We start from the raw sequence: 13,087 nt of genomic DNA, 5'->3' as shown, positions 1-13,087 counted from the left end.
CAGTAACTGCAAACTTTTAAGCAGTAGTGCAGCTATCACCATGTCTCTTCTTAAGTACATCATGGAGTTCAGTACCTTTTTAACTGTCACTTCTACTGTGTCTACTTCTACATCTACTGTTTATCTAGAAGGATGTGCAGGATAAAGTGTGAAATTAAAAAAGCTAACAAAACAATAACAAAGAAGAATAACTGGCACTAGTAAATGTGTTGCAGAGCAACAGCAACACAAACAGCATAAAACACAATGGGGAACACATGAATATGGGGAAAATACTGTAGAATGTGAGGAGGGAAGCAGAAGCGAAGTGGTGCAGAATGGGTTTCTGGATTTTTCATTTTCAGCTAAATGTGGTCAGCTCATGCCTCATGTTGTGGCTGGGTCTATTCACCTGACCAACACTCATTAACAAAATAATTTGCCACATGAAAAATGCACATAGAAAATGGCTTCATTTAACAATGGTGCAGAGTCATTGGGAAGAAGAGAGGGGATGCAGGTGTAGACTGTGATCAGTAATATTATGACACCAAGATAAATGAGGCAAAGGACCGAGATCTGAAATGGCTTTTGGTTGTAGAATAAATCATAGCGTAATATACGCATGATAAATAAATTTAGCTGAACACCAGCAGGGTTCAGGACCACATTTTTTTGTGATGAGTATTTGCTAGAACCCATTTGATCGTGACAGCAATTGTGTAAAATAATGTGACAAGCGACCTTGATCAGCTTGATAAGCAGGTATTATGAGGTTATAAAACTGGAGGATTATACACCAGTTTTGGTGTATAATTTGCGACCGTGGTTCAGGTGGTTGAAAAGTTCATCTTTAACCGGAAGGTTGCCGGTTCAATACCCCAGCTCTCTCTGTCCTGGTCGTTGTATCTTTGGGCAAGACACTTCATCCTACCGCCTACTGGTGTTGGCCAGAGGGGCCAATGGCGCGATATGGCAGCCTCGCTTCTGTCAGTCTGCCCCAGGGCAGCTGTGGCCACAACTGTAGTTTGCCTGCATCAGTGTGTGAATGTGAGAGTGAATGAATAGTGGAATTGTAAAGCGCTTTGGATGTCTAGGAAAGCGCGATATAAATGCAATCCATTATTATTATTTTTATTATTAATAACAGCCACGCCTTTTCAAACTTGATGCAGGTTAACCACCGTCCCCTGTTCTCACAGGATATTTGCATTGCTCAGATATTATCTATGCTGGCACAGTAAAATAATCAAGATTTAAATAGCTGGGCCCTACACTTCTGCTTGAAAAGCTGAACTTCTCCCTGAAGACATGTAAAGGAAAAACAGCAAAGCTACAGAACCAAAATTCAGCATGCATAAATTGCCTCACAAGCTTCACAAGCTGCAGTGTGGAGTTGAAAAGAGCAACTGTAATTGTTTGTATTAGAAAAAAAACTCATCTGGAAAAACAGGTTACCACATTCTGTAAAGACAGAGTAATTATCATGTACTGTTTAAAATATCTTCTCTGCTCACTTGCCAGTTCCTAAAGATAGAATATTCATAAGAGACTCTCCATAATGTGACAGACACCTACAATGTACACAGTAGCAGCACACTGGATTGTTAAGTAGGAAGGCTCCTGTCACTGATAGTGAGTCTTTGAGGTCCTGTCTCTCATCTCTGCTGTGCACAACTGCTGTCTAGCTCTTATGTTCAAAGTAAAGAGACCAGATGCTGAATAGATAATACAATATTATCCTTCAAATACGCACGCAGGAAGATAAGAGTAACAGGTAACATGTATGATATTTATAGTATCGTCAAATGTATTTACACAAATCACGTACCAGTTAAACAATAGATTGGTGCCAAGATAGATGCCTGTGCTGACTTCAGGAAAGGGCACTTAGAGTAACATGAACAAATCGAGCTCCTCTAAGAGTTGATGTCTTTCCTCCTTGGTATTATGTTAAAACGCACCTGAATGCTCCAGACCTGCAAACTGACAAAACATCTGCTTTTTTACCCACTTATTTGCTGATGATCAGTCAATGAAGCGCATTCAATTAGCAGCACCTGGCTGCCACATTCCCTCTTAATTCTTATGGAAGCAGTCAAGGTGTACCTTTTCACAGGACTGCATGGAATCCTGTAAAAGTGTTATTTTTCACATGAGCTGTGAGGAGAGAAGAAAAGATGACTCAGTGACTTGAAAAGGGCAAGCATATCTTTAAGCAGTTCAGCCTAATTAAAGTACTTGGGAATAACAGCTCAAACTGGTGGTGACAAGGGTGGAGAGAGGGTCAAGAGTGCAGTACACTGCATAACATTTCTCTTTCACAGCGTTGAATCATTTCATTGTGCAGGTCAGTTGTATTACATTATTTGCTGATAAATGAAATCGGGGTGGGCGTACAAACACTGACACACAATGAGATACAAACCACAGGAGCTTTCCTGCCTGAGATCAGACAGGCAGACAGCGGAGCTTGTGATGAAGCGTGCTATGAATGCCAGCCCAATGCAGAGTGTGGGCGAAACACGAATGGAAGGAGTCTGACATTTTAAGCCTCTTACAGAGGGCAGAGAAGCAGTGAATGTGCAGTAGTATCATATTCCTGCATATTGCCCTGTGTCTTGCCTTGAAGGGTAGTTATGTTATTATAATGGATTAAGATGTGTAACCTGACTGAGGCTCTTAGTGTAACTACAACTTGATAGCAAGGATAATGTTGGAGGAACAGTTAATATTGAAGGATCTTTGCATATTGTTGCTCTTTTTACAATTTCACAAATAAGCAATTTTGTCATCAGTCATCGCTGTTATGTGAAAGTTTTTAAATGCACAGAAACACAGTGATTTGTATTCACCTGCGTGCTCGCTTCCTCCTCTCCTCCACCTTCTGCAGGCCGATGCAGCCACCAGCTTTCTGCGCGCAGCTCGTTCAGGGAACCTGGACAAGGCGCTCGATCACATCAAGAATGGAATCGACATCAACACAGCTAATCAAGTAAGACAGTTTCAGTCAATTCACTGGAACAGCCATCAAAAATCTGCTTACGTTTGTGCCTGTGTGTGTGTGTTTAAGAAAAAATGGCAGCCACTGGTTTCTATAAACAAAAAAGGCAAAACAGGGCTCATATCAAAATCTGTTACAACATTTAAATAAGAATTGTGGTACAAAAATGGTTACATTGCAGCATTACTCTATTTGGTTTTGCTTTTTGAAATGTAAAGAAATTAAAAATTAGCCAGAAATACATAATGGCTCAACTTATCTTGGTGACCGCACCGTATATAAATATATAAATGTATAAATATACCAACACAAGTGATTTGATTGGAAGAAAAACAAAATAAAATAAACATCTGAAAACTGGGCCTAAAGAAACAAAAACAAGAAAGGGTGCTGGGCCAGTCATGCAATGGGCTGTAGGACCCAGAACTTTCCTTACTAAACTAATGAAGTAAGAAGGCTAAAATAACAAGTAAAGCCACAAAAAACAGACTACTAGCTCATCCATTACTCCACGTGGTGTACCTAGGTGAAAATGAGGAACAGAGGAGACAGGGGAGCAGGAAAGAGAAAAGGAGGCGAGAGAAAGCAAATAAAAGAGGAGGGTGTATAACAAGGTCTCAGTGCCAAGCCTTTTTCTCAGTGAGATCTTCCCTAGATCAGTCATCATGCATTCTGGAAAAATGGACAACCTATAGCAATCTATTATCGGTACAAGTGAATTAGCTTTGACTGATCTAATAATCATACCTTTCTTTTTCCAAATCCACCATGGAGTTAGTATTGGAGTAATAAACATTTCAGTGCACTGTTAAAAGTGAAAGAGTACCACTGAACAAGAGCACATAATAGGAGCAGACCAAGCTTTATTGTTTGGTCTCTTAATGTTTCTCAGGAGAAATTTCTACCAGTGCAGTAAAGAAATTTGTGACACTTAATGTGCCCTTGCACATCTCTTGCCCTCCTGTTCATTTATTACTTGCTCTAGGGCAGCATGTTGGGAACGAGTTTTGTCTGCTTGTACTGTTTCCTTTAATCACTTCTTGCAAGATACCTTTTATAAAATATCACACCATTATACTATTTTTGGGATAAATGGGACCTGTAATTACACCATTGAGCCAAACCTTTAGGAAGATCCATCCTTGATATGATAAAACCCTGATAACTCATTTAAAAAAAATCTTTAAACCATCATTAAAGTATTCTCAGCAAGATTATGGATAAAAGTAGAATATATACACATGAGTGAATGGTGAAGTTTTTACACCAGGGCAAATCCTACTAGTAAAATATACTCACTAACTACTGTCGCAGGTATGCTATGCTGGTAGTAGGTTGGACTCCCTTTTGCCTGCAGAACCTTAAATATTCATGTTAGAGATTCAAAACATTGCTGGAAAGATTCCTCAGAGCCTTTAGTCCATATTGACATGATGAGCATCACACAGTTTTGAGCTTTCTGCGACTGTGAGTTATCATGCTGGATGCAGCCATCACAAGACGGTCATAAGGGGACAGACATGATCAGCAATAATACTCAGGCAGGCTGTGGTATATAATCATTCCTAAGTTATTTCTTATGAAGCCCAAAGTGTGACAAGAAAATATCCTTAACACCATCACACTACTGAAAAACGGGACGATCGCATTTTTTACACCGTTTACTCCAAATTTTGACCCTGCCATCTGAATATCTCAGCAGAAAATGAAACTCATCAGACCAGCCAATGTTTTTCCAATATTCTTGCACGTGCCTGTGCACGGTAGCTAACAAGAGCGGCACTGAGTGTGGTCTTTTGCCACTATACCCCATCTGCTTCAAAGTTTGATGTGTTGTAACTTCATACATGGTTCTCAGCACACACTGGCTGTAATGAGGGGCTATTTGAGTTGCTGTTGCCATCTTATAAAATCAAAGCATACTGTCCATTCTCCCCTTACCTTTGACATCAACAACTGGATTTTCTCTTTTTCTGATCATTTTCTGCGAACCCTAAAGTTGGTTGTGTGGGAAAGTCCCAATAGATCATGTGTCTTGGTAGCTTTTCAGTCATCCAGCTAATGTTGAGTGCTTTCACGTGTCATCCAAGAGGTTTCTTCAGTTCTAAACTACCGATAAAGAGTCCGAGGTATGCAACCCCCCTTGAAAATGGTGTTGAAGGTCATTGGCCCACTATTATCCTCGTAAGTCGTCACATGAGGCAAGCTGTGAAAAAAAGCATCGAACATTAGCATCGCAGGGGCCAAGGTCTGAAACCTCTGCAAAACATTTTGAGCTACTAAGGTCACCTGAGGAATGCAGGATGGGCTGAAACGCAATGAATCAGCAGTTTCTGTAATACTTAAATCAGCCAGTCTGGCACCAACAACCATGCAACATTCAAAGTCACTTCAGTTAATTTTCTTCCCGATTCTGAGCCTCTGAACTTCAGCAGGTCATCTTGACCATGTCTAAATGCACTGAGCTACTGCCTTGTGATTTGCTGATTTTATATTTACATTAACAAGCAGTTGAACAGGCATACTTAATCAAGTAGCCAGTGAGTATATGTACTCAAATCTGTACTGTAAGTACTTTGCCTTGATGATTAATGTTTCACTAGCTTAAAGAATTAAATTATAAATAAAAAAGTGGAAAGATTGATTTCCCTACAACATATATAGTACTGTAGCTCTTTAGCACTAAACTGTAGGAAAGAAAGGTTTTCCCTTGCTAAGAATATCAGGATTAAAAAACAAGCTAAATAGATAATTGCAGTTTATTTTCATTCTATTTTGCCATTAAACAAACTGCATAGATTTTTGTCATTAGAGGAATACTTAATGCCATACCATTATTTCAGTGTTATCAGTAGAGTGCTATTTTGCAAAATCAGCAAAGGATTTAAATATAAACCAAAAAGAAAATTAACTATTCATGACTCCTAGACCCCCCTGGGTTTCTTTCATTTTGTAAAGTAGGGTATATTAATATTTAAGTACAGTTGTGGTCAAAAGTTTACATATGCTCATCATGGTCATGAATGCCATGATAATTTGGGATTTTTAATGATTTTGTTGAACCGGGGTGGAATGACTACATAACACATCTTTAATGACTAGAAAATACGAATTGGATGCACAAGGTTGAATTTTGGGGCGGGTGGTTATAATCCACACACAGTCAGATATATATAAATATACACCCCAACTAATATTTGGTTACATTTCCCACTTTAGATAGCCATCAGCATAAGCCTGGCTGGATATTTGACCACTCTACTTGGAAGATGGGGTTGGTGGGGTTAATTTACAGTTGGGGAAATAATTATTTGAACCCCTGCTAAATTTGTAAGTTTGATCAATTACAAAGAAATGAACAGTATCTAATTTTATGGTAGTTTTGTTTTACTGGAGAGAGAGAGAATACCAACCAAAAATCCAGGAAAAAAACATAGTACATAAAAGTTTGTTTAGGCTGGCTGTGGCATGGGAGGATTTTTAGTGACTGACGAATGCTTTTATACATGGATAAAACACCGCTACTGAAATGTAAGTCATTTTTGACAGTTAATGTTTACTCTCAGTATGTGATGCACTACTGATGGAAGTAATGCAATTCAATTGTATTTTATATAGCACCAAATCACAACAACAGCTGCCTCAAGGTGCTTTATATAAGGTAAAGACAATAATACAAAAGAGACAGAAAAACCCAACAATTATAAGACCTCCTATGGTCAAGTGCTTTGGTGACAGTGGGAAGGAAAAACTCACTTTTACCAGGAAGATACCGCAAACAGAACCAGCCTTAGGGACTGGTGGCCATCTGTCGTGACCATTTGGGGTGAGGGAAGGAAGAGTAACACACAAATAAAATAACAGTGGATGTGCAGTGGATTTCACTAATCACTGTGGGTCACACTTCAAAATGAGAATTGCATCAGTACATATTACACATTACATTACACAGAGTTTGTAATTGCAGAGACAACTCCATTCATTTTGGGCATGTCATTTTCAAGCAGGAAGCTCAGAAAGCCCTTTGGTTTGCTTTGGTTTGGTAGTGTGGGGCATTTAATAAACTCAGATTTATTTCACAGGATTGGAAGAGTTAAGTAAAAAAAAGTAAAAGAAAAGTTAGATGTCTTTGATTATGATGGTTTCCTGGTACCATATTGCCTAGAATTCTGCCATAAAATTGGCCCTATACAATGGCATCACTTTTTTCCCTTTATATTCTTTGAAAACGAAGAATATGTCAATAAAAGATGCATACTCGGGCCAGTGTGAAATTGTCAGTCTTCAGTATTTAGAATATTTGCATTTCATCGTTATTGGCTGGTTAGCTTGCAGGTGTGGTAGAGGAGCACTTGGTGATTTCATTGGCAGAAATCTCTATGCAGACCTACAGCCACACCAGAGAGCAGGATTTGACCTGGAAGCCTTGGTTTCTCAGTAGTTACTATTGTTAATAGAATCTAAAAAACTTGGATTTAATACCCACAATTCTGATCATTTTTAAGTTATTAAATATTGTTTTTATCTTATGTTTATTTGTTTACTGTTACATTGATGTCTTTTTGCTCATGATGAAAGCAAGGGCAGACATGGTATATTTATATATGATATATATTATATGTGATTCTGCAGCAATGATCTGGCCTTGCTACAGAAATACAGGCTGTTCTTGGTTTACCTGTACCTACCTAACTAATTTCCATAGCTATTCCATTATTCGTGTGTTATGATGAAAAAAGAAAAGAAATCTCACCCTGTAGCTGCTTCAATCACATCTACACACAGCAGACATTCACACGTTACAGTGTGTGTAATTGCCTTTGATACAAAGTGTGTTTCCCATCAGAGCGCATGCTCGCAGAGATGCTCTGTTACCCATTTGAATTGAGTGACACTGCAGTATGATCAGAAGTCTGAGAGTTTGTGGATCACTGAGACTCCTGGTGGCCAGATTGTTTACTACAGGCAGACTGCATCTTCTACAAACATCAGTAATTCACTGTGCAACTAAGCTGCCACAAAAAAGACAGATAATCACAAAGAGAGACAAACCATGCTGAGATAAAACAGCTGTCTCATCAGAAAGTTCATTTTTTCAGAACTGAGCCCTCGTGCTGTCACAGTGGGTTTATCCGTTATTTTTAGAGACACTCTAACTAGACAAGTGATGTTCTGCACAGCTAGAGAAAGTGAGCATATGTTGCTGCACTCACAGGGGTATAGGAGTGAAGAATACCATTTCTATCCTCTCCTCTTGTGGCTTCCTAATTACCTGTCAATGAAGTGGGTGGAGTTAGAACCGATGGAGAACTGTATAAGCTTTGGAGTCTGATTATGTTCAGCAGCAAGTCCTACACATTATACTCAAACCACAGCATGGATAGCATATTGTTTCCTTTTCTCAAAGGTCATAAAATGCTTTCATGTCTAAGCTTTACTATTATAGCTTTGGTGGGAGTTGTTTGTGTAACTAAATCTCTCCATTTCCTCCTTAAGAATGGTCTTAACGGGTTACACCTCGCCTCTAAAGAAGGCCACGTCAAAATGGTCTTGGAATTACTCCATTCTGGCATTGAGCTGGAAGCAACTACAAAGGTACATTTTTTTCTGTTCTCTCTGTTTCTATGTTTCCAACTTGAAGTGAGTGAACCGTGGTAACTGCCACACTTTCCCAAAACTTGTCTTATTTTACTATTTTAACTCAGGGTTTGTTTAGTTGAGTTGAGTTGTAAATACTGGGACCAATGGAAAACTACACTTACAATACAGATACACAACATTTTTTTAATGTAATACTTTTGTATTTAAACACAGTTTAAATAGACAGTTTAAGTGTTTCTCATTTATACCAAAGGTATTTATTGATGAACAACTAAATAAACTAAAACAAAGTTTTCCTGCTTTTAGTCGGTATAGCTTTTTTAATCTTATACACACTACACAGACTAGATTTCACTGTTGAGTTCTCAGTGTAGCGATCTAGGCCATTAGGCTGTAATAATTGCCCTCTCACTCACTTTAATTTTCTTTTCTCGCCTTCTCTGTGGTTTTTTTATGTGACCTCAAGAAAGGGAACACTGCTCTCCATATCGCAGCGCTGGCAGGGCAGGAGAAGGTGGTGGCTGAGCTCGTCAACTATGGTGCCAATGTTAATGCCCAGTCACATGTGAGTCGCCCCAAGCTGCGTAGAAGGGTTGAACGTATGAGCCAAGTGTGTCGAGTGTGTATGTGCATTTGTGCGTGTTTTGTTCCTGTTGAATATGTGTCACAGCAGCTGATAAATCATTTCTCTGCATATTTATATATAGTATCTGTACTCATAAACATGTGTGCGTCTGTGTCCTCGGAAAGATAAGCACCTGTTTTGTATCCAGTACTTTACCCATAAAGGTAAAGGTAGGATGCTTTTAAAAACTGATACAATTTTTTATTTTTGCAATTTTTATTCATCATTAACCTTTTAAAAAAGTGCAGTACAAAATTTTCTGACGCCTCTTTGCTTTAAAGACAGAACCAATTCTGCTGGATGCAGTTAATAATTAATAGGCAGGATTGTTTGGGGCAAAGTTTGTTACCAAACTTTAGCTGTATCAGTGTCCTCTGTCCATTCATGTAATCTAAGGCTAACTACATAATGTTTGGATTAGGCCTCTATGAAAATATGGGTGCTTTGAAAATAGTTCTTCATGACTCAGGCTTTACCTTTGGATTGTTGTTCATAACTGCTCTAACTTTTGCATAGTAGTATACATGTGTATGCATATGTGTGTTTGTTTTCTGACATCACCACTTGCAGTATAGGTGGATGTCCATTTCTTGTGTGTTTTTTCTACAAAATGTATTTATGTCCCAACAGAAAGGGTTCAGTCCTCTCTACATGGCAGCACAGGAGAACCATTTAGAAGTGGTCAAATTTCTGCTTGAAAATGGTGCCAATCAAAGTCTCCCAACTGAGGTATGTGTCTTTCAACAGCCTGTTTATTGTTGGGTGTTTCCTGACAAACCACACTGATGATGGGTCTTTATTATAAGAAACTGTAGGATGTGTAAAGTAGTCAACAATTGTGCCAATGCGAGAGGGTTTACCAAATGGAAATTTCCTTAATTAACAACAACAAAACTTTAATTGTCAACAAACATTGCGGGATCATGTAAATACAATTAACAATAGAAAATAAATAGGAACATATTTAGTGGTTTTAATTGATAGAACAAACAGAAATTGTCGGGCAAGAGGATATAATTTGAAATCACATTGTCTCTAACATGCTAACATCTAACATCTCCCTTTATTATGCCTGCTCTCATTCCATTTTGTTTTGGCCTACCTTTTCTGTCACCTATCAATGTACATACTTGAATTGGTGTGTTGCACAGTTTTCATTGTAAGAGTCCTACAAAAAAAAAATAGTTGCACTCTATTTTTAGTGACAAAAAAGTGGTTCGTCCTTTAATTAACCTCCTCTTCTTCTTCTCTCCTCTCTGTTTCTCTTCTGCTTATTGTCCCCTCCCTCAGGATGGCTTCACTCCCCTTGCAGTGGCCCTACAGCAGGGCCACGAAAACGTAGTGGCACTGCTCATCAACTATGGCACCAAGGGCAAAGTCCGCCTCCCTGCCCTGCACATTGCTGCAAGAAACGATGACACGCGCACTGCTGCAGTTCTCCTGCAGAACGACCCCAACCCTGATGTTCTTAGCAAGGTATGCATTCACTGAGTATGGGTAAACTAAACTGTCAATAAGTCAGTCAAAAAGAAAAGATGTTGCATGAGCACAAAAATGCAGCTGATAAGGAAGTTCTTTCAATTAATTATACACATTTTAGGAAAATTCTGTAATCTCCTTCCTTCTTTTATCTGTAAACCTTTCACATTGTCCTTATTTAGTAAATATTTTTAAACTGTTGCTTGCTAATGCCCATTGTGTGTCTGTCTCTCTCTTTCTCTTTAGACTGGTTTCACACCTCTGCATATTGCAGCTCACTATGAAAATATGAGTGTAGCCCAGCTGCTGCTGAACAGAGGAGCGAATGTAAACTTTACCCCCAAGGTCAGTTTAATATTATAAAACATAACGATTTGCTTTTCTACATATATATCTACATGCAGAAGCTTTTAATGTAAATATAGCTGGGATATAAATTATACTATAAGCATAAAATTGACTTGATTTATTGACTTTGATTGTTTAGAATGGCATCACACCCCTTCATATAGCCTCTAGGAGGGGCAACGTAATGATGGTCAGACTATTGCTGGACAGAGGAGCACAGATTGATGCCAAAACTAAGGTACTAAGCTGCAATTTAACATCTTCTACATTTCCCAGCCTGATTTTGGAGTTTGTTAGTCTGCACTTCATGGTGTTTATTTCTTGTCTAATTTGCTTCACTTCTCTCTTTGTAGGATGAGCTGACTCCTCTCCACTGTGCAGCTAGGAATGGTCATGTTCGCATTATTGAGATCCTGCTAGAACACGGTGCTCCCATCCAGGCTAAAACCAAGGTAGGTGGATTTTGTGAAATATTGCACTATGGCTGATCTATGGAGGTATGCTCTGTGGAAAAGAGGACTGAAAGTCGTTAGAAGCAAGACGAACTACAAGCTGCAAGAACCAGAAGTGGTGAAGTTAGATGAGTTCTAATACCTGGAGTCAACCATCCAAACCATCCAAAGTAACAGACAGTGAACAAGAGATGTGAAGAACAGAGTGCAAACAGGGTGGACAGAAGAATAGCAGCAAGAGTGAAAGGGAAGGTTTTAAAGTTGTGAGACCAGCCATGATGTTTGTTTGGAGAAAAGGGTAAGTGACAAAAAGACTGGAGGCAGATACGGAGGCGGCAGAGTTGAAGATGCTTAGATTTTCATTGTCCATAACAAAAGTTTGTCTATTAGAGTGACAGCTCAGGTTCAACAGTTTGGAGACACAGTTAGAGAGGCAAGCCTGAGGTGATTTGGCCATGTGAAGAGGAGGTATAGTGGATATATTGGACGATGTTGGACATAGGTTAAATATAGAGCTGCCAGACAGGATGACAAGAGGAACACTCCAGAGGAAGTTCATGGATGAAGTGAAGGAGAAGTTTGGTGTGACAGATGAGCATACTACAAATAGGGTGAGATTCCTGACAGAAGGAGAAGCAATCACCATGGCTGCATGTTTCATTAATGTGGAGTCTTTTCCACATTTAGCTACTGAGAAAATCCCATGATGACTCAGTCAGTGTCAACTCTCCAACCTGCTCTGCCTCCATATAGCCTACAGTAGTCCCTATCGTATTGTTCTTTCCTACAGAACGGTCTATCCCCCATCCACATGGCAGCTCAGGGGGATCACATGGACTGTGTCAGGCAGCTACTCCAGTACAATGCTGAGATTGATGATATCACACTCGACCATTTAACTCCTCTTCATGTAGCAGCCCACTGCGGTCACCATCGCATGGCCAAAGTTCTCCTGGACAAGGGGGCCAAAGCCAATGCACGGGCTCTGGTGAGTAACCGTTTTCTTTTGAGATAATTTCTATTAAGTTACTGTGGAAAGTTTTAGGCAATGAATGTGATCTCTATGGCATTCATACATTCTAGGATCTTGTGTTAATGAGGAACTAACTGTAGCAGTAATTTGATATTCTCCATTTCTCAAAGTTGGCATAAACTCAGCTCACATTGCTTTGTCTTCTGCCCTTAAATGAGTTATAGTTGTGTTCAGTTCAGCAAACTTCTAAATTAGTAAAAAAAAAAAAAAAAAAAATCTTTATATTAAGTCCTTTAAAAATAACGTTTTCTGTAATTTTGAGTTGAAAATGTACAACCCATTTTTAAACTGAAAAGTCAAAAATCTTCAGCACTGTGATTTATTTCTGAGCTGTTTTTTTACTATTTTTTTATGTTTGCAGAATGGCTTCACACCTTTGCATATTGCTTGCAAGAAGAACCACATGCGGTCTATGGACCTGCTGCTTAAGCACTCTGCTTCCTTAGAGGCTGTCACAGAGGTAGGATGGTGTGACCACGAGGAAAAGGGTCTAAAAATTAACAAATCCTTATCCCGATGTGCAAGCCCTCACCCTGACAGTTGTATGGTACTTGACAGAGCTAATC

At 39.1% G+C, this 13,087-nt stretch overlaps 1 protein-coding gene across 9 annotated transcripts in view; it reads left to right on the top strand.

Annotated features, from left to right (window-relative positions):
* The window catches only part of ank1b (ankyrin 1, erythrocytic b), a 77,956-nt gene that overhangs the window by 29,598 nt on the left and 35,271 nt on the right, over positions 1–13,087 (top strand). For all 9 annotated transcript variants that reach the window (XM_086300383.1, XM_086300378.1, XM_086300379.1 and 6 more), the window contains exons 2-11: positions 2,873–2,974; positions 8,480–8,578; positions 9,051–9,149; positions 9,840–9,938; positions 10,500–10,685; positions 10,935–11,033; positions 11,176–11,274; positions 11,390–11,488; positions 12,279–12,476; positions 12,883–12,981. In XM_086300383.1, the coding sequence (XP_086156509.1) occupies positions 2,873–2,974; positions 8,480–8,578; positions 9,051–9,149; positions 9,840–9,938; positions 10,500–10,685; positions 10,935–11,033; positions 11,176–11,274; positions 11,390–11,488; positions 12,279–12,476; positions 12,883–12,981 (1,179 nt within the window). The remainder of the gene's footprint in view (positions 1–2,872; positions 2,975–8,479; positions 8,579–9,050; positions 9,150–9,839; positions 9,939–10,499; positions 10,686–10,934; positions 11,034–11,175; positions 11,275–11,389; positions 11,489–12,278; positions 12,477–12,882; positions 12,982–13,087) is intronic.

This window comes from Aulonocara sp. 'chitande type north' Nkhata Bay, linkage group LG7, assembly GCF_057382095.1.
Source record: "Aulonocara sp. 'chitande type north' Nkhata Bay isolate Kocher_YH1m ecotype deep benthic linkage group LG7, A_spYH_male_GT1.1, whole genome shotgun sequence".
NCBI classification, from domain to species: domain Eukaryota; kingdom Metazoa; phylum Chordata; class Actinopteri; order Cichliformes; family Cichlidae; genus Aulonocara; species Aulonocara sp. 'chitande type north' Nkhata Bay.
The sequence above is the reverse complement of the archived record's forward strand: the minus strand, read 5'-3'. Positions and strand labels throughout refer to the sequence as shown.